Here is a 21546-nt window from a genome sequence, read left to right on the forward strand (position 1 = left end):
TGATGACAAAGAGCGTTGTCCTGTTGAAAGATGGCACTGTGGTTGAATTCACCATTTAAGGATTGTGGTATGGCGACAAATGGTCTAAGGCCATGACAGAAAAGCACACCCCAGACCATGGCAATGCCACCAACGGCCTGTTAAATCCTAATGGTAGACCCATACAAAACAGCTTCATGCCATTTACGCCAGATGTGGACCCGGTCATCCGTATAGTTCTGCAATAAATGGGATTTGTCACTCCAGGTGACCTTCTGCCTTGTATCCAAGGTCCATTGACTTCTTTCCTGGGCCCGTGCTAGGTTTTGTTGGCCATGACATGTGGTCATCAGAGGCACCTTTGCTGATCTTTGGCTATTAAATCCAGTTGATGCAACTTACAATGCGTGGCCATTCAGGAAATTTGTCCAACTTCCCCAATGCTGTGCTGCTGGATCAATTTGTTAACTGTGGCATGGCATTGATGAAATACCAGCTATGCCACCAGGGCCAGCTTTAGGTAAGATGGTGCCCTGTGCAAATTCTTTTCAGTTGTGCCACCACCCCAACCCGTCATAGCAAGAAGCAAAAGGTAAAACAGTGTTGGGAAATCACCTACCAGCTAAGCACAATGTTGCACAGGTAATAGCTGGGAAATTTAGCATGGGGGCAAGCACAAAATACTGGCCCATGAGTAGAATTTGATGCGTATTTTGGTGTGGATATTTCTGCTGTGGAATATACACAACATATCTAATACATATGAATGGACCCTTAGGCCTCGGTCACATGGGCGTTTTTTGCCACGATTTGCGGATCGCATGACGGATGCGCATCCGCAAATCGCGTGACCGGGGCCGAAAAATCACCCGAAAAATCTGCTCCTGGCCGCGTTTCATTAGAAACGGGCCGGAGCAGTGCAGCGCTGTCCAGCGCATTGAATTCAATGGAGCCGGCAATACAGCCGGCTCCATTGAAAGCAATGGGCAAACATTATTCTTCTCTGCCACAGCTGTTACAGCTGTGGCAGAGGAGAATGATTTGTCTAGTATATGTTCTCAATGGGGTCGGCGCTGCTGCCGCCGGCCCCATTGAGCGCATATAGAGAAGAACAGGAATCGCAGATCGCAGATAGATGCGATCTGCGATTTCTGTTCTATATTAATCAGACGAGCGCATAAAAAGCGCTCATGTGTCCGATACCATTGCAAAGCAATGGTGCTATAAAATCACCGGACACATGCGCATGCGCAAATCGCGCGAAAGAACGCCCGTCTGACCGAGGCCTTACGGTGAAAACACACAATGCAGCTGGCCGCCCCCAGACAAACTATGGCAAAAAACTAATTACTGACCAAATTGTGCTAAGCTTAGTACAAAAATGTAGCACCAGAAACAAGCCTATAATGTGAACACAGCACCAGAACCAAGCTCATAACATAAATACAGCACTAGAACCAACCTCAGTACAAAAATACAGCACCAGAACCAAACTCATAACAAATAAAGTATCCGAATCAAGCTCATAACATAAATATAACACCATAACCCAGCTCATAAAATCAATGCAGCAGCATAACTATGATCAGAACATAAATACAGTACCAGAACCAAGCTCAATGAATAAATAGAGCACCAGGACCCCCTCAAAAATTATATATATATATATATATATATATATATATATATATATATATATATATATATATTCTAAGACAACCATTATAACGCTGCTAGATTAGATACAGTGACTCAGCTTTAATATAACTTTAAATAATACAGTTACCATATAATATACTAAAATACAATCTCTATACAGTGTTAGTGATTACAGTATAGTAACCAGTGATCATGGGTGATGTCACTTTTTGGACTCTTCCATATTTAGGTTTCTTAATTCTGGGCCCAGATCACCATTGAGAGTACTGCCATGACCTGTCTCTGCATACTCGTCCCGTCCAGCTGTGGTTCCACTGAGTAATAATACTCTCTTTGTGACCCCACTTAGTCATAGGACCCTCTGAGTTCCCACACATAGTAACGAGACTCTATTGGTGCCCCGATTTAGTAATAGGACCCCCTTGGTGCCCCCACTTAGCAATAGCAACTATTCTGTAGCTACAAATAATAGTGTCCCCTTTGGTGCTCCCACTTATGAATACCACACCCTCTGTAGCCCCAAATAGTAATAATGACCCCTCTCTGTGGCCACACTTTGTAGTAAGTTCTGTTGGGTGACCCCACTTAATAACAGGACCCCCTAAGAACTCCTATGCATATTTAGAACTGCCTGACCCTACACCTAAAGCTCCAGCTGCTAGAAATTCCTTAGCACACTCTTTCCCTGGCTGCTGAATCTCTGTGTGATTACCACATAGCACAAAGTATCTTTTTACTCCTACCCCTACCAGGTGCACTGCTCAGAGTTCAGTGAGCACTAGAGATGAGCGAGCATATTCATCCGAGCTTGATGCTCGTTCGAGTATTAGGGTGCTCGAGATGCTCGTTACTCGAGACAAGCACCATGCGGTACTCGTCTCGATTAAACGAGCACTGACCATTGAATTCAATGGAGCCGGCAATACAGCCGGCTCCATTGAAAGCAATGGGCTGCCGGCGATTGCGGGATGAATTGTCGGGAAGGGCTTAAATATATAAGCCCTTCCCTGCAATTCATCTAGAAATGTGTAAAAATAAAAAAAAATATACTCACCTTATCCCGGCAGAACGATGTTAGCCCATTGAATTCAATGGAGCCGGCAATACTGCCGGCTCCATTGAAAGCAATGGGCTGCCGGCGATCGCGGGATGAATTGTCGGGAAGGGCTTAAATATATAAGCCCTTCCCTGCAATTCATCCAGAAATGTGTAAAAATAAAAAAAATATATATATACTCACTTGGTCCCGGCAGACGGAGTTCAGCGCGGCCGGCGGCAGTCCTCCTGAACTGCTCTGAACAGCTGTGAGTAGTATTCAGCAGCCGGGGATTTAAAATCCCCGCCTGCTGAACGAGCTGCCTCTGATTGGTTACAGCCTGACCAATCAGAGGCAGATCTCACTCACACACCCATTCATGAATTCATGAATGGGTGAGTGACTGCTGCCTCTCATTGGCTCAGCGCAGGAACAATCTTATATATTTAAGCCCTTCCCGACAATTCATCCCGCGATCGCCGGCAGCCCATTGCTTTCAATGGAGCCGGCTGTATTGCCGGCCCCATTGAATTCAATGGGCTAACATCGTTCTTCTCTGTCACAGCTGTTACAGCTGTGGCAGAGGAGAACAATCTTTATGCTGACAGTGCGGGGGGGAGGGGGGTCTCACTCTTGCCACTATTGTGGCTTAATAGTGGGACCTGGGAACTTGAGATGCAGCCCAACATGTAGCTCCTCGCCTGCCCTATCCATTTCTGTGTCGTTCCCATCACTTTCTTGAATTTCCCAGGTTTTCACAAATGAAAACCTTAGCGAGCATCGACGATATACAAAAATGCTCGGGTCGCCCATTGACTTCAATGGGGTTCGTTACTCGAAACGAACTCTCGAGCATCACTGAAAGTTCGACTCGAGTAACGAGCACCCGAGCATTTTGGTGCTCGCTCATCTCTAGTGAGCACCACATTAACCCATAACTGCCAAATGTTGCTTTCTGCGGTGCAGATCATGATGCACCCATTAAATGGTACCGCATTACTGATCATAAGATCTTATACGGCAGCTGTTCCTAATGCAGTGATCGTTCAGTGTATTAGAGTCCACAAACACAAATCATGCTCAAATAATGCATAGCAGTATAGAATTTTAAAAAATCTTCATTTTTAGTATAGACTCTCCCCTACACAACTAAGTATGAATTTCCCAACATATATAACTCATACTGCACAATTCCTTTTAGTTTTTAACAAAAAGTTGCTGTTCTCCACCCTTTACTTTAGGTATTCTACCTTTTCCATAGCATGCCCCGTCATTAGCTATTGCTGCCTTTAGATAAGAGCGTGGTTTTAGTGGCAGGTTCTCTTAAATGCCAATAGCAAGTTGGCAGGTAGTTCAAATTCCTTTCCAATGGCATGTCAACCTATCAATTGAATAGACTGATAGCTGCTTGTATTCTGTCGGTGAAACAACAGATGCAGTCTGTGGGAAATATCCTGTTCAATTACCAAGTTAACAGAGAGGCCAAAGGGAATTTGCATTCTCTGTAAACTTCCCAGTGTATTATCATACCACCTGCAAACAGAGCAAGTCCAATATTAGGTCTATATTTCAGAATTGCTGTTTCAGCAATTCTCCAATGTACAAGTAAAGATTCACTAAGGATGCTTTTAAATATACTGAATATTTAATTAGCAATATGCCAATGTGAGGTCATATTAGGAATGCATAGTAGGTAGTCCTTTAGCATAGTAGTTAGTCATCCAATGCTTTATATTACGGAGGTATTTTAAAATCTCAGCTATTTCAGCGAGGTAATGTACATGTTGTAAGGTGATACTCACTTTCCATCTGCAACATTAACAGTGCTAAAAATGGGGTAATCTTCTGGTGCAGGTTTTCCATGCTGGTCTTCATATAGGAAAACAGGGGACCTGCCGACTTCCACACCCAATTGCTGTACACCTTTTTGGCTGTATATAGATAGGATGAATGTCTGCAGGCCCTTCTTAGGCTTAACTGTCAGCAGGATTGAGAAGTCCTTTGGGAATACTCCTCCTAAAAAAGAGTCACAAGAATAGCAAAGTTCAGTATACATAGGCTGGACCTGTTGTATTGTCTTAGAGAAGCCGTGTAAGTCTGACGTTACATTGGTTATAGTTACCTAACAGTTTTTCAAGACTCCAACAGCTTAAAGAGTTGCAATCTTGAAATATTGGCATATTCATATATAATGATATGCAAGTCACTGTCTTTGAAAGATGTTTAATAGAGATGAGCGAGCGTACTCGGAAAAGCACTACTCGCTCGAGTAATTTGCTTTATCCGAGTATCGCTGTGCTCGTCCCTGAAGATTCGGGTGCCGGCACGGAGCGGGGAGCTGCAGGGGAGAGCGGGGAGGAACGGAGGTAAGATCTTTCTCTCCCTCTCTCCCGCCCGCTCTCCCCTGCTCCCCGCTGCGACTCACCTGTCAGCCGCAGCGGCACCCGAATCTTCAGACCCGAGCACAGCGATACTCGGATAAAGCAAATTACTCGAGTGAGTAGTGTTTTTCCGAGTACGCTCGCTCATCTCTAATGTTTAACTACTATTGGTTAACTGCTTTTTAGGTGTGATATATAACATGAGCAGTTATGATCAATGACTGAATTGTCTAATTGCAGTATAAGGTAGTCTGAAATCTATATCCTGCTGTGTCCCTCGTAGGGCTGTAATGGGGAGCTGCAGAGAATATTGCAGCTGATCTTAGGATATGATGCTTGAGAAGGCTTAAAGGAGATCTTCACCAAAATGAACAGTTAGTAAGAGGCATAATGTCTGGTGTGAAAACCGCCTAGCCACTTTACCCCTTTTCTGCCCTCGGTTCAGTGGCAATTGTGCCCTGAGATAAACGACTGCTATGGACACATACTACCTTGCAACCTCATATAAAAGGCTGCAGTTGCCAGGCTATGTAATGTGGCGACCAGACCTTTCACATCAGTAGGTTTGACTGGCACGCTATGCCCTGTCTTATTTTAGTCTATGTTATTAAAAGGGTTAACCCTTTCCAGTCCACTGTCTGACGTCTAAAGACATTCTGATTGAAGGCTGTACAGCTCCGATGTCGCAAGACGTCCGGCAGGGTATTCTTACTGTAGATTACTGGCCGCTCTGTTTTTGGGGGCCTCTCCAGCATGTCACATACCACAGTACTGGCTCTAGCCAGCAGATGGTGCCATTGTATAATGGCAGAAAGAGAAAGCCCGTTAGTAAACCTTGAATCCAAAATTGGATTGCAAAGGGTTAAAGGGCTAGGGTTGTCCAGTTGTAAACAGTCAATGGCCTATCCTCATCAATAGTAGGTAGGTGAAGGGGACCCCCGCCAATCAGCTGCTTACCAGGAAATCTGTTTATGTACTGAGCTGATTTCTGTAGGAAGTGGGCAGATCTATTTTCCCTGCAGTAGCCTGGTTTGGTATTGCAGGCCAAGTTCCCACTTAAATGAATAGCAACTTTGCCTGTAATACCAAGCCTGGCCATTGCAGAGAGAATGGAGCTGTCTGCTTCCTGAAGCAAATCAGCTCAGCGCACATATACATTGGCCCAGAGAAAAGCTGATTGGAGGCGTCCCTGGCAACAGGCCCCTTACCAATCTACTATTAATGAACCATCCTAAGGATAGACTATTGATAGTTTACAATTGGACAACACCTTTAATACCCTTCTACCAGAGCTAATATACTATACTATGGGTGGCTTTACATGGAATGACTATAATTCGAATAACCACTTGAAAGAGCAAATGCAAATGATATTCCTTCCATGTAAACATGGCCATCAGGGTGATAAGCAATAATTTGCTCACTAGTTGCTAGCTGCTTCGTTTCAGCTCACTTAAAAAATATTCGGTAATTGATCAAAAATAGTCTACTGTAAAGTCATTTGTATTTGAATGACTTGTGCAGAAATTTGCATGGAGCTCCCTCTACAAACCTTATCTCAGCGAACAACTAATAAACAATAAGTGCTGTGTGTCAAAGCTTTCAAGCAACTTCAGCAACTTTTCGGAACAATAGTTGCTAAGGGCTCAGGCACACGGGCGCACCCGGGCACCAATGTGCCCGTGTTACTGCACGAAGAAGACTGCTGCATTGCAGGTGTGGACGACTCTCCGCAATGGAGCCAATCATGTGTTCTTTCTTCCAGCGGTGCGAAGAGTCGTCCACACCTGCAGTGTGGCTGTCTTATCCTGCAGGAACACGGGCACATCGATGCCCGGATGCACCCATGTAACTGAGCCCTCAGTGTAAAGGTACTTTATGCTATGCTATACTATCCATGACCTGTGATGGTTGACAGACCTTCAAATAATATATATATATTTTTTATAACAGCAGAGTTGAAATAGCTGTATAAGTAAAAAAAGGTAAATCAGGCATGCTTAAGCTAACATATATACATACATAGTCTATTCTTAATACAATGTTGTGAACAAAATAGAAGAAAAAACAAACGGGAGAGATAACATTTATCACAGTTTAACCTAATGGAGGTCAAATAGCGGAAAAATAAGTGTATTTTTAAATAATGTCAGGTAGAGCATTTGGAAGGACAAACAGAGAGCACACCATGAATCATATTGCATATTCCCTGCGAGTTATCCAAAAACACCAAGTTTTAATGAAAATACCCAGAGTGAGATTTGTTCAACTCTATCGATTTGGTCTACATTCTTTACGAACTGATCCTGAGTCAGAACCTCACTTAAATGCCAGTAAAGGGGAATTATCATCCTGGTTGCCACTATGTGGTATTTAATTAAAGAAATGTGGGAAGAGTAAAGCCCAGATAGAAAAAGTTAGGAAGGGCTGTTTCAGGTGAAGACAGCAGAACAAGTTTATATATGAGATTGCATTTTTCAACTATTTCAGAGTACTATGGTGTAATCATAGTACATGGCCACCAAAGGTGGGTGAAGGTGCCCTTTTCTTGATGACATCTCCAACAAACATCTGAACTAGTTGCATTGTACTGAATTATTTTGCCAGGTTTATTACGCCACCTTGACAATATTTTATAGAGATCTAGATATTTTATGTAGAGTCTTCAAGACAATAGATAATTCTTTCCAAGAAAGGCCTTAACCAATTCCTGTTCCCGGAGTTTAATAAAAGGTGGTTGGGTGGGATTGTGTGGTCTAGAGAGTTTTTTGTAGAGTTATGAAACTTTATTTGGATAAGAATGACGAACAAGTAATTCTTCAAGCCAAATGAGTAAGTAGTTTAGTCAACTCTGACAAAGGAAATTGTATGTAAGTAGGTAAAGGAGTGTATTTAATAGTTAACATAGTGTGTAAGGCTGAAAAAAAGACATATGTCAATCCAGTTCATCCTATTACCCCTCAATGTTAATTCAGAGGAAGCCAAAAGACCCCATTAGCTAGAAGTCAATTTTCCTAATTTTAGGGGGAACATTTTTAGGGGGAAAACAAAGATGCAGTGGCCTCTCTCCTCTCTCTGGGGAGAGATGGCTGGGGCAGAAATGCAGATTTTGAAGCTGCATTTATATTGTGGAAATCTTGCGGTTTTTCGGTGCAGTCATTCCGTAGGATTTCCGTCCCATGTGACCCTAGCCTAAAAAGGGGAATCTTGCAAATCAACTTGAAGGTCAGCAATGACTGGCAAAGTCAAAATGTACATGTAGATAGTCATAAATCAACTAATGATGTAATATAATTTACATTATTAGATAAATAAACAAATTTGATCCAACCAACCTAGACCCAACATCATCAAATTGCTCTTAACTATAAAAATAAGGGCTGTTCTCAAGAACATGGTGATTTCATGATGACTAAAACTGGACACATCCTCTCTAATCCCAGTATTGGCCAAGTAATACTATGAACATTTGGTTGGATTGTTGTATACCCCATTGCAGTCCCCTGTAAAATATGGACCTTGTCATTCAATAAAATGGCTTTTTTATTCCCCCTGAGGAATTAAATAAGTGAGGCAGATATGACAGTATATTTATACTTTCCAAAGACCACAGAAGATTTTTTTTTAGTCTAATTATAAATCACATGTGAATGAACTTAAATATTCTGGAATGCGAGTTTGCTCCTTGATATGTTTTTCTCTACAATCTAACATCTTGCAGTCACATTTCATGATAATTGGACAGTCTTGTCCTTTCTTTATATTATTCATCAAGCCTCTCTGCCTTTAGCAAATGTGACTGAAGACCATTACATATTTTGTGTTGTACGGTATGCTTCATATTTGTGTCCATCATCCTAGAATTAATATGTCTCAGGTGTCTTACAGAAGACTCCGTCTTAACAAGCTACAAGATTCTTCTAATAGTTTACAATTTATTAAACAGGAAAATTACTTAATATATTTCATAGAAATAAAAAGATACAACAATGGAACTATTATTTATCCCTAGTCTTCACTAGGTGTCAGAAACTATTAAAGATATGCAGTGACACGGAAAGAAAGTCTTCTGATTGAAGTTGTGTGAGTACTATTCCCACCGATAATTTGTTAATGGATTTAGAGGAATTATGTAGCTGTGGTCTACACGGTTGTAACACCTGTAATTATAATCCCATCAGTTGTCTTCATCAGTTGTTATATACTTCATTTTGCAATTGCTTATTTAGATCTGTTTGTGAGAAAGCTGTAGAGCAACTCTCACAGATCTCTGTAGGATCTGGGGTTACATATATATTTGTTATACTGAGGTATAACTAGGCAGATTGGCTGTTCAGAACTCTAAAAAAGCTGGGTGGCAAGAATTAGGGTTGGCACATATCGTTTGCTATTTGGCTGGGTGGCAAGAACTAGGGTTGGCACATATTGGTTGTTATTTGGCTGGGTGGCAAGAACTAGGGTTGACACTTTTTTTGTTATTTGGCTCTTTTGAATATATAACTATCACTAAATTGAATTTTAAACAGGCTGACATAAGTTGAAGGTTCAAAAACCTGTTTGAAGAAGTATTTTTCAGGATTGGTCATCGATACTTGATCGTCTAGGGTCCACCACTAAGGACCACAGCTGATCAGGCGTCTACTGTCAGCATAACAATACACAGGGGTTGGAGCGGAAGCAGTTGGCTCTGGCCCCTGTGTAATGGTCAGCACTAGTAATTGTAGGCTGGCGTCTCATTAAAATCAATTACAACTGTATGAATTTACAAGTGCTGACCACTACACAGAGGTCGGAGCCAGCTGCTTCCGCTCCGACCTCTGTGTTCTGCAGCACTAACAGCGGGTGCCCAATCAGCTGATCCACAGAGATCTCAAGCAGCGGAACCCAGCTGATCAACTTGATGACCTACCCTGAGGATAGGTTATCAATAATATTTGCGCAGAAAACCCATTATTGTAAAGTCCAAATAATATAGTGTATCATAAATCAATCATGTTGTAGAACCCCAATTCCTAAAAATTTGGGACGCTGTGAAATGTAAAATAAATAAATAAAAAAGTAATGATTTTAAAATCTCGTATAACCATATGTTATTCAGAGTAGAGCATAGAACACGTCAGAAGGTGAAAATTAGACATTTTTCTTATTGATAAATTGACGGCAGCAACACATCTCACAAAAGTTGGCATAGGGCCATGTCTACCATTGTGTAGCATCCCCTCTCCTTTTAACAACAGTCTGTTTGAATGATAATTGTAATTCTGTAAAAAAAAAAAAAAAAAAAGGATCTTTATTGGAACCCCAACACTCGGCTATTATTTGTGGGGTGCCTTTAAATGAGCATATTGTCACTGCGCATTATGGATTTATTTTTCATGCGCGTAATATGCAGTGCTAAAAACCCAATTCATTTCTATTGGGTCACTCACATCTTTTCACACTTATATTACGCACCAACAGAGGCGTAACTTGAAGCTCCTGGGCCCCAATGCAAAACCGGTAACAGGGCCCCCAACAGTAATGCTTTATTCATAGTACTGGGCTCCCTATATGTAGAAGAGAGGCCCCTGGGCCCCGGTACAACGGCATGCCCTTCATCCCTTATAGTTACACTAGTGCGCACCAATATAGGCTATGGGGATTTAACATATGCAGCAAGTATACATATTACATGTTTATCTGGTATGTACTGCATATGACGTGCATGAAAAATATGCGCATAATAGTGTTCAGTGCTATTGCAGTTCATTACCTAGTGCCCATTCACATCACTGAATTATCCGTGTAAAGCCTTGTTTGCATGTCATTCCAACTTTCTGATATTTTGCTCCTCTATAAGAGCAGAACAAGGAAATGAATGACATTGCTGGATCTAGAATATGCTGGGCACAAACAGCACCTGATGGATCTATTGACTATAATGGGGTCCTACTAGTTTCTGTAATGCTATCCAAATTAGTACCAGCCATTTTTTCCTGTATTTTGGAATCCGTGATGGAGTCTCCTAATGGAAGCTCGGACACAGATGAGTCCTAATGCAGAACATCACAGGTCTTTCTGAGCAAGATGCTCTCCATCTGGTAAAGGCATGAGGATCCTCAACAGAAGACCCCCTATATCAACACAGAATTCCCCAATAGGACACATGAAAACTAGTTTTCTAAATTAGACAACCCTTTGAATTTCTTTAAACCCAAGCCAGCACAGCATGGGAAGTGAATAAAATAACTTAATAAAGGCAATTGCAAGAGGGACCTTTTGATCTTCTACACCACTACATCTGCAGGCCCAATATATTCTTGAATTGGCGCCCACTACAGATCTTCCTGCCGCAGGCATTTCACAGAGAGTAAGTCAGTGGAAAGCCTTTGTGGAATTCCTACTCGTTTTCAGGGTCTTACACGCCTTGGCTTGTAAGGAGATAAATGAAGAAGACACTTGTAAAGTCTTGTTTATTTATTAAAAATGTAAAATAGATCACAGCCAGCAACACATTAGAGCATGGCTGGAGGAAGCCCTTCCCCATCACTAGATTCCAGCTGCAGAAGCCCCCAAGAAAACAGATGCATCTTGCAGGCAGATGTGCACTAGCATGCCCCGGTCTAGAGTATGTCTTGATCTAAAATCTGATAACTCATTGACTTTCATAACTCACATGTTTTTGTCACAATCAGGGCTTGCAGCACTACTTTTTGAAATGTCCTTTAATATCTTCTGACAGTGAGAAAATGATAAATGTTATATGTAACGTGAGCGATTAAAGACCACGTCCTCAAATAAAAAAAAAATTAAAAAAAATAGTAAAAAGTTCTTCATAAGGTCGGATTATTCCGTGATGATATGTTAGACTTATGTTAGTTTCTGTTCCACTTTTCCTAGAGCCCCCTGCTGTCCTGAATTAGACAACCATGCCATTCAGGAGTCTAAGAAAGCCAAGTGACAACCCCCATAGGAGCTGCAATGGCAGCCAGATGAGATGTCACCCAGCTTTTCCAGTACTGTGTACAAGTTTTAGGCAGCAGTGGGAAAAAAGCTGCAAAGTTAGACTTTTTTTTTTTCAAAAATAGAAGGCGTCTGATTGGCTCCAAATTTCTTCTGCAGCAGGACAATGACTCCAAACATCCAGCCAACGTCATTAAGAACTATCTTCAGTGCAAAGAAGAACAAGGAGTCCTGGAAGTGATGATATGGCCCCACAGAGCCCTGATCTCAATACCATCCAGTTTGTCATTGCATGAAGAGATAGAAGGATTTAAGCAAGCTACATCTATAGAAGATCTGTAGTTAGATCTCCACGATGTTTGGAACAACCTCCCTGCTGAGTTCCTTCAAAAACTGTGTGCAAGTGTACCTAGAAGAACTGATGCTGTTTTGAAGGTAAAGGGCGCTCACACCAAGTATTGATTTGATTTTGATTTCTCTTTTGTTGTCACTTTGTATTTTGTTAACTGACAAAATAAACTATTAGCACTTCTATTTTTGAAAGCATTCTTACTTTACAGCATTTTTTCCATATCTGACTAAAAGTTTTACACAGTACTTTATATAACTTGGATTCAATGGGAGCTGGCTTGCAATTATGAGCAACAGCCACTACATAGAGGTCAGAGCAGGGGCTTCTGCTCCGACCCTGGTGTATCCCTGTGGGTGCTGCCCCTACTCACCTTGCCTGCAGCTCCAGTCTGGCGATACAGTACAAAGTCTGTAACTGCTAACCTCTGCGCCGAGGGAAGAGGCCAGCAGTCATAGAATCTGCAGCGGCTGCGCCCGCAGGAGGGGTGAGTGTAGAGCTTGTAGTGATGCTGCCTAGCAGAGGCGCAATAGGAGGATTGCTATTGGCTTGTAGCCGGGCAATATCGCTGGGTCTACTATGGAGGCCACTATTACTACTGGGGCGAATATAAGGGACACTATTACTACTGTGGCCACTATGGGGGTCACTGTTACTGCTGTAGTCAATATATAAGTGATACTTACTGTAGGGACCACTATGGGGGGGGGGCAGTTACTGCTTGGGTACTATGAGGGTCACTGATACTACTGGGATCACTATAAGGTTCACTATTATTACTCTAGTCAATATAAGGGATACTTACTATAGGGACCACTATGGAGGGTCACTGTTACAACTGGGACCACTATGGGTTTCACTTTCACTACTGGGGCTACTATGGAGGCATTGTTACTACTGCAACTATTATGGGGGGTCATTATTACTGCTAGAGCCACTATGGGAGAAGTGTTACTACTATGGCTACTATAGGGGTCATTATTACTATGGGGACCACTATAGTGGACACTGTTACTACTGCAACCACTACGGGGGCACTGTTACTATTGCAGCTAGTTTGGTGGTCATTATTACTAGTGGAACTACTATGGGGTCACTGTTACTACTGTGGCTACTATGGGGGTCATTATTACTACTTGGGCCACAAAGAGGGCTTGTTCACACAGGCGTAAGAGCCTTTTGGTTGTAAAAACCTGTTGCTATTTGCACGACCAAAAATCGCTTATGCCCTCATTCTTCAACTGCTCCATCATTTTTTATGTGTGATAATACACTGCATATTTGCTGTGCAAATACGTATGTTTCCTGCGTATTCACTTCGTATTTGCGCCCACCAATTCACTTCAATAACCTATTGCGATACAAAATAAGCTGCAAAATAGTTCACGGCACATTTTTTTTCATGCTTTTGCACATCACGTGAAAAAATAAGCTCATGTGAACAAACGCATTTAAATTAATGGGCTCAATTCACTGTGCAAAAATTGTACACGTAATACGCTGCACAAATACGCCCATGTGAACGAGCCCTTACTATTACAATTGGCCCTTTGAAGACAGCTGTAAGGCTGATGTGGCCCTTGGTAAAAATCAGACTGTTTTAGGCTGCGGTCAGACAAGTGTGGTTTACACGCTGCTAAGCAAAGTGTAAACCACGCTCCTGACAGGGAGGAAATTCTGTGTGTGAACTGGCTGCCCCTAGCTCCATGGAGTAGCTCGGTCACATGTATGGGGTGCAGGCTGCATCCTGCGTGCTACTATGGCTCCTATAGGAGGCTACGTTAAGAACCCTGGACAGCGCGCACCACGGAGCTGACAGGCAAGTCGGCACTCTCTGTCCGTTCTTTTTTAGGAGCACAGATTCTGCACTTCTAAAAAGGGTCCATATCTGCGCTTCCATAGCAACCTATTGCTTGTTATAGAAGCGTAGTTAAACACGCTGCTCTAACAGCGAGTAAACAACACTTGTCTGACCGAACCTTTAGAGGGTATTTCCATTTCAGCATTTCGCGGCTGTTTCACAACCAAATGTCACGGAAACGGCTTGAGGTAGCAACCTTATGGTGTATCTGTAACCCCCATTTACTTTAGTGGGAGCTACATGAACAGTGTTAGGTAATACCAAGTGAGGCTGTCCGGAGACAGCTGCAGGTTTCCCATCTCAGCCATGAAATGCTGAGATAAGAATACCCCTTTAACCGCCAGCCTTTTTTTCTGTCTTTCATTTTCTTCATCCTCATCTTTCAAGAGCCATAGCTTTTTTGTTTATTGATCAACATAGACAAATGAGGGCTTGTTTTTTGTGGGACAAGCTGTATCTTTAAGTGGTAGAAATTAATGTACATTGCTGCTTTTGCAGTATTTAGGATCTGGTAAAAATGATGTGATAGCTTTCTTCTTAGGGTCACTATTATTATCACAATACTATGTTTAGACTTTTTTATATTTTACTACTTTAAAAAAATTGAAACACCTTTTTATTTAAAGAAAAATTGCTTTTTTGTCTTCATATTTAGAATCCCATAGCTTTTTTTTCCCTTTAATGTGGCTGTATGAGGGCTTCTTTTTTGCAGGGCAGTTGCTATTGCTAACATTTTGGGATACATATAGTTTTTTGATTACTTTTTAATTCATTTTTATATTGGGAAACAGGCTGACCAAAAACACAGTTTTGGCATTATGTTTTTTTTTTCTTTTCGACAGCATTCACCATGTGAGATTAATAATGTAATTATTAGATAGTATTACTACAAGCCAAAACTATGTTTTTTAATTGTTTAGATTGTTTTGTGGGAAAAACAAAAAAGAGTGTTTGTTTTTTTTATTTTTAATATTTTTTAGCTTCATTAGGGGATTTGAACTTACAATCAGTTGATTGCATCCACTGCAATGTTGCAGTATATGGTATTTTCGAGGTTCACATATTAAGCACTGCCACAGGCAGCTCTGGGAGTCTTCAATAGGCCCAGGGCTACCATGGCAACCATAAGTACCCCATATTCACATAGTGAGTTGGGGGGGCTAACAGTTTACTTGCCGCAGTTAGGATCAACAATACTTTTAAGTTGTCAAACAGCTGCAATCAGACCTAGCTGCAATCATGGCCATTTGCGGGAGGTGTCGGCTGTTTTAAACAGCCAGCAACCACCGGGTATGTCACAAGCATTGCTCCAGAGCTTGCTCCTTGCATGTATGTCACAGAGGGAGAACGGGAAAAAAGTAGTTTTCCTCACTGGCATATCGCTAGTTAAGGACACCACTTCTTGATCAGTGGAGGTCCGAAACAGGGGCAGGCCAGCTGGCAAATTTTAGCTTCGGGGCAAGCATGAAACACTGAATAGCGGTGTACCCTTAGGGTATGTTCAGGGCATTTTCTGCAGTGGAAAAAATCCACAGCAAATTCTCACTATTCTGTACGGACCCTGATGCGTATTTTGGTGCAGATCTACAGCAGATTTCAACCCTTCAAAAGTAATAGTGAGCCTAAATAGTAATAGCCCCCCCCCCCATCTCTCCAATTACTAATAAAACAACCTATATGGTCCCACTTAGTGGTAGAACCCCCTGGCTGCCCCCATTTAATAATAAGACCCATTCTGTGGCCCCCAAATAGTAACATGACCACCTGTGTTCCCAAATAGCAATAAAACCCCCTCTGTGGCTGGTGTAACGGCATACTAATATTTATTTTCGATGGATGGGTGAGGACAGGCCTGCCTACATAGATTGCTGCATCTACTAAGGTCTGTTTCATACGGACAGAATTTTCGTCATTCCCTATCACAGGTCACGGTAAATTCAACAGGATTTTTATGCAGAATGAAAGTGGGATAAATCAACCTGCAATTCTGCATCAAAATCTGCAGATTTTGATGTGGAATTCTGCAGCGGCAAATTCCACTGCATTCTGGCAGAAATATTTGCTCCCGCGAGAAATCGCCATAAACTTGAGAAGTTTTCCTGCCGCTGCCTTTTATGGACCCCTGACGAGAGTACTTCCCAAGTAGCCCAGGTTGGAAAACAGTGGTTCCAGCAGAAGTGAACCATTACTTCAAATTCACTGTGTACTTTTTCTTTGGAATTACATTTTTCACCATTTATTGACAAACTTCTCTTACAGAAAGGCTTAACTATATTCCTATTTGTAAAACCGAGCAGACAGTGAGGGTGATGATTGGGTGGAACAGGTTGCCACAGGAGGTGGTGAGTTCTTCTTCAATGGAAGTCTTCAAACAAAGGCTGGACAAATATTTGTCTGGGATGATTTAGTGAATCCTGCACTGATCAGGGGGTTGGACCCGATAACCCTGGAGGTCCCTTCTAACTCTACCATTCTTTGATTCTATGATCCTGCTAACCTGGAAGCTGCAGTACTATAAAACTTTCAATGCCCCTTGCCCATTCTGGTTAAGGACATAGCCAGTTCGATGGTAGTTTAAGGTCAGAAGCCCATTAGTTGTCTAAAGGATGCTGTAATATGTGATCCCGAACTTTTTTGGGATCAGCGTATATTATGGAGTTCATGTGAACATACTGGTGCAAGCTGTGGCTCCAAGCATGGGACCGCATTTTAAAGTAGATCTTAGGAAGGACTTTTCCTCTCCAATGAATAATAATGAAGGAAATTGGAAATCTGATTTCTGTTTTTGATATGTCATCATGCCGCAAGGGAAAACATATGTTGCTTCTTTTGTTCCTTAGTTTATTTTCTTAACAAACACACTCTTCCACTAATATTTACATATCTGTAATATGTCACAGCTTGTATTAACATAAAAGAAGGACGGGAAGAATTTCTAGCAGATCTGAAGGAGGCTGATTTGGCTCAGTATATGTGTGACAGCTACTTGATAATCTTTACTCACTGGTGATTAATTCCTTATACAGCTGTTTATAAACAGTTGGCTGTTATCATAATGGAAATCAGCCTGCTGGTGAGCCTTAGGATGGGCTTTTTATGCACAAAGAGCAGAGCTGCAATGTAAAGCATGGGGAAAGGATAGAAGAGCAGCAGGATCTAGAGATGAGCGAGCATACTCGATAAGGCAAACTACTCGAGCGAGTAGTGCCTTATTCGAGTACCTGCCCGCTCGTCTCTAAAGATTCGGCTGTCGGTGCGGGTGACAGGTAAGATGCGGCGGTGAGCAGGGGGGAGCAGGGGGAAGAGAGGGAGAGAGAGATCTCCCCTTCGCTCCACCCCGCTCTCCCCCGCCGCTCCCCACTCCCTGCCGGCACCCGAATCTTTAGAGACGAGTGGGCAGGTACTCGAATAAGGCACTACTCAATCGAGTAGTTTGCCTTATCGAGTATGCTGGCTCATCCCTAGCAGGATCCTAATGCAGCTAAAGCTTAGTGTACTTGGCAATACATATATGGCTCTTCCATTCTCCCTTTCTCTGTGGAATTGACATTAGGCTGCCTTCACTCATAGAAATTCCGCAGCATTTATAGTACAAGCCACGGGGAGGAGATTTCAAAAATCGCCTTTACATAGTGCCAAAACATTCTGCAATGTATCAGCAGCATTTTTGCAAAACGCTGCAGATTCTAAATCCACAGTATGTCTATTTATGCTGTGGATTTTAACCCTTGAAATACAAGGGTTAAAATCTGATGCAATCAAAAATGCAGCCAAATCTGCACATTTTAGTGGCAGATTTAGCAATTTCATACTTTTTATTTGCTGCGGGTTTTCCGTGACGCATGTCCTCATACCTTATAAAATTGGGTTTTAACCATTCCCGGACTGTATGTAAATGAAACCTGAACAGTTCAGTGGGCAGGACCCGCAGCACACTTCAGTCTCCGGCCATTCTCTCATTGATCGATGTATTACATGAATTTTGTCTCCTGTGTCATCCTCAGTCTTGTCCAAATCTGCACCGCACCATGGGTCGGAGCTTGCACAAAAGAGGTGTTCAGTTCTGCCCACAATAAACAAGAAAGAATAGCCAGGGATTGGAACGCACTGCAGGCAGCAGAGACTATCTGGACCTGCCCGCCAGATCATTTGGGCTTAATTTACATTTTTATTTGGGTGGGGGGTTGTTAAGGTCCACTTACATGGGACGACTGCTGGGCAACCGATGCCTGACACTCGTCTCTGTGTATCCCCGCTCCTGTGCGATGAAGCTCATCGTCCATCGTTTATGCAGCATAAACGATGGATGATCAGCTGATCGCTCATTGTTCAGTTTAAACAGCTGCCGTTCAGTAGTGAACGGCCGCTGTGTTATGTGAATGGAGAGGGGAGGGGGAGCGAGAGGAGAGAAATCTCCTGCACTGCCCCGCTCCACTGCTGGCTGCTTCATGAACCAGCCAGCTCCTGTGTCACAGCACTGGAGCGCAGATACACAGGGACGAGTGTCTGGCATCGCTTGCCCCACAGTAATCCCATGTAAATGGACCTTTAGTTTTTACTACACTTACAGTGATACCAAACTTCTATAGTTTTTCATGTTTTACTTCTTTTGAAACCTTAAGAAAAAACAAAAAAAACATTGTTTTCTGTTACTATAACCTGAGACCCATAACGTATTCATTTTTTTTGTCAACTGGCCTGTATCGGGCTTTTCTTTGTGGGGTGAGCTATAGTTTTTAGTGTTACCCTTTTGGGGTATGTGCATTTTTTGGATCACCTTTTCTTCACATTTTTGGGGAGATGGCGTTACAAAAAAATGCAATTCTATCATTCTGTACTTTTTTACGTTATTCACCGTGCGGAATTCCTCTGTAGAAATCTGACTTTACGGCTATATTTACACAGTGAAGTTTAAAGTTACCTTTGCACGGCGCCGATAGTAGCCCGAATAATCGCTAAAACTTTCAATTATGGGCAACAGTCGACCAATGAACACACAGCTGCCGCCAAGGCACTGCACAAAAAGTCATTCAGTACTTGCGAGCTGTTCTGCTTCAGCTCACTGAAATGCAACTACTGAGTGACTTCTCGCTTAGTGTAAACAGACGTCACTTAATCTTCCAGTGACTGCCTGTTTGCAGTGAATGGAGGCAGGCAGGGGGAATAGATCTAATGTATAAATGCACAGAAGCAGTAGTGATTGGGAAGGCTGTTGGGCACTTATGCACCCGAAAGTCGTCCAGTGTAAAAGCACCTTTAGGCCTCATGTCTATGGGCGGGTCAGATTCCGCCTGCGGAAGCTCGCAGCGGAATCCAACCCTGCCTGCAGCCAATGACACAGCTTACCTATCCGGGTCTTCACTGCAGATGCATACAGAAGAGCTGGCACACATGCGCAGTAGAGATTTTTTTTTAAAATCTCCTGCCTTCTCGTGGAATCCACGGCCCATCCGAAATTTATTGAGGATGGGCCGCGGATTGGACAGCTTCCATTGACTTTAATGGAAGCCGTCCGTGCGGGAACCACAGCAAAATGCAGCATGCTGTGCCTTGTTTTCTGGTCCAAAAGGTCCGCAAAAGAAATCTGTATGTTTTAATTCAGCTGCGGACGCCTACGTCTTCTTATGGGCAGTTTGAACTGTGAATCATCGACACGGGTGCCCTGCACGGGTTCTGCAATTCAAATCCGCCCATGGACATTGGGCTTTAGTCCATTTTATGTATGTTTATACTTTAAATTCTCCTAATTTTTGCATCTAATCTCTTTTTCTGCCAAACTAACTGCGTTAAAAAGAACGTAGAAATTCCATGAGTCTGTTTAACCAACCAGACACCGTTTGTGATAAGGTTAGCTTCCGTATCTCGATACATCAGTGTGATTAACTTTTGTTGGGTTTGTCTAAATGAGAACAGTAGGTCAAATGCTGCCGGCTCAATGCCAGAAAAAATATTAGCCTGCATAGGAGGACATCCCATTGATTAAGCAGATTATGTTTTCTTTCTCATTAAAACACAGTAAAATCCAATATTTATAGGTCAAGATTTTCCCATTAAATTTAATATGGAGCCAAGCAACCTTTAGCGTGTTCTTAATGTTATAGCCAAAGATCAAGTTTAACCATGGCTGTTAGGACACCACATCTGATAGGACATGATGCCTCAATGTCTGTTGCTTCATCTCTATGAATTTCATATTTTGTATACCTGTGTTAATTAGTGCAGCAAACGATAGATGGGGGGATTGTTGATCTTAGTTGATTTATTGCTTTCTACCAATTCATTCAGAATGTCCATATAAAAAGCTACTTACATGATGGCAGGACTTACAAAGAAAGACTAAGGCCTCCTGCAGATGGGCGTCCTACAGGTGCAATACACAAAGAATAGAGCCCATTGATTTCAATGGGTTCGTATACATTCTCACTCTACTTTAGTGTGCAGGGATTCCCATAGAAGTCTACGGGGGTTGTGGGGGGTAGGGTGGGGGGCAAATACAAAGCAATATGTAAAAGATGCACAATACAATGCACCATTCTGCTGGAAGAACACATCTGGAACTCGTTGGACTAAATAGCCATTTAAATTGGGGCATGCGTGCCTATTGTATGCAAATGAACTTGTCCTGAAGGCGCAAAAAATTCCAGTAAATTAGGCCAAAAAGTGTGCCAAAGAAACTTTATAGCGCAAATATGTTGCGTTGAGGCAACCACAATTGCGTATCCGTCTGTATAAAGGAGCCCTTGACAAAGAACAACCATTGTCCGAATAATCGCTCAATCAAATGAGCATAAACGATTATTGTACCATGTAAACAGGGCCACCAACAGGGTGACAAGCCTTCACTAGTCGGTAGTCGTTTCATTCCAGCTCACCTAAAAATAGTCGCTGGGTGATTGATTATCTTTTTGTGTAAACGAGCAGTTATTTAAATGCCCATGAACCACAGTCGGTACACTTACAACTGTAGCAAATATTTCCAGTGAGCAGAGGCATAACTTGAAGCTTCTGGGCCCCAATGCAAAATCTGTAATGGGGCCCCCAACTATAATGCTTTATTCATAGTACTGGGCTCCGTACTGGGAGAAGAGCGGCCTTATGGGCCCCCTAAGGCTCCTGGGCTTGGGTGAAATGCATAGTTATAGTTACACCAGTGCCAGTGTCTATTTGAATGATGGCTGTCTTGCGTAAACCCACTCTAGGGGCTCCTGCAAACAAGTGTATGCAAAGATATGCCTGCGATAGCATGACGTAATTGCGCTATGAAGGGAGCGGTCTCACTGGCTATTTTGCGCGTATCCGTGCATTCGTCTGTAATTTTCTACGCAGCCAAGTCTATCCA

General features: G+C 42.4%; 1 protein-coding gene across 5 annotated transcripts in view; it reads right to left on the reverse strand.

Moving 5' to 3' along the window:
• The window catches only part of COL11A1 (collagen type XI alpha 1 chain), a 229080-nt gene that overhangs the window by 183598 nt on the left and 23936 nt on the right, over nucleotides 1–21546 (reverse strand). For all 5 annotated transcript variants that reach the window (XM_066597204.1, XM_066597201.1, XM_066597205.1 and 2 more), the window contains exon 3: nucleotides 4477–4690. In XM_066597204.1, the coding sequence (XP_066453301.1) occupies nucleotides 4477–4690 (214 nt within the window). The remainder of the gene's footprint in view (nucleotides 1–4476; nucleotides 4691–21546) is intronic.

The sequence above is a fragment of the Eleutherodactylus coqui genome, chromosome 3 (assembly GCF_035609145.1).
Source record: "Eleutherodactylus coqui strain aEleCoq1 chromosome 3, aEleCoq1.hap1, whole genome shotgun sequence".
Lineage (NCBI taxonomy): Eukaryota > Metazoa > Chordata > Amphibia > Anura > Eleutherodactylidae > Eleutherodactylus > Eleutherodactylus coqui.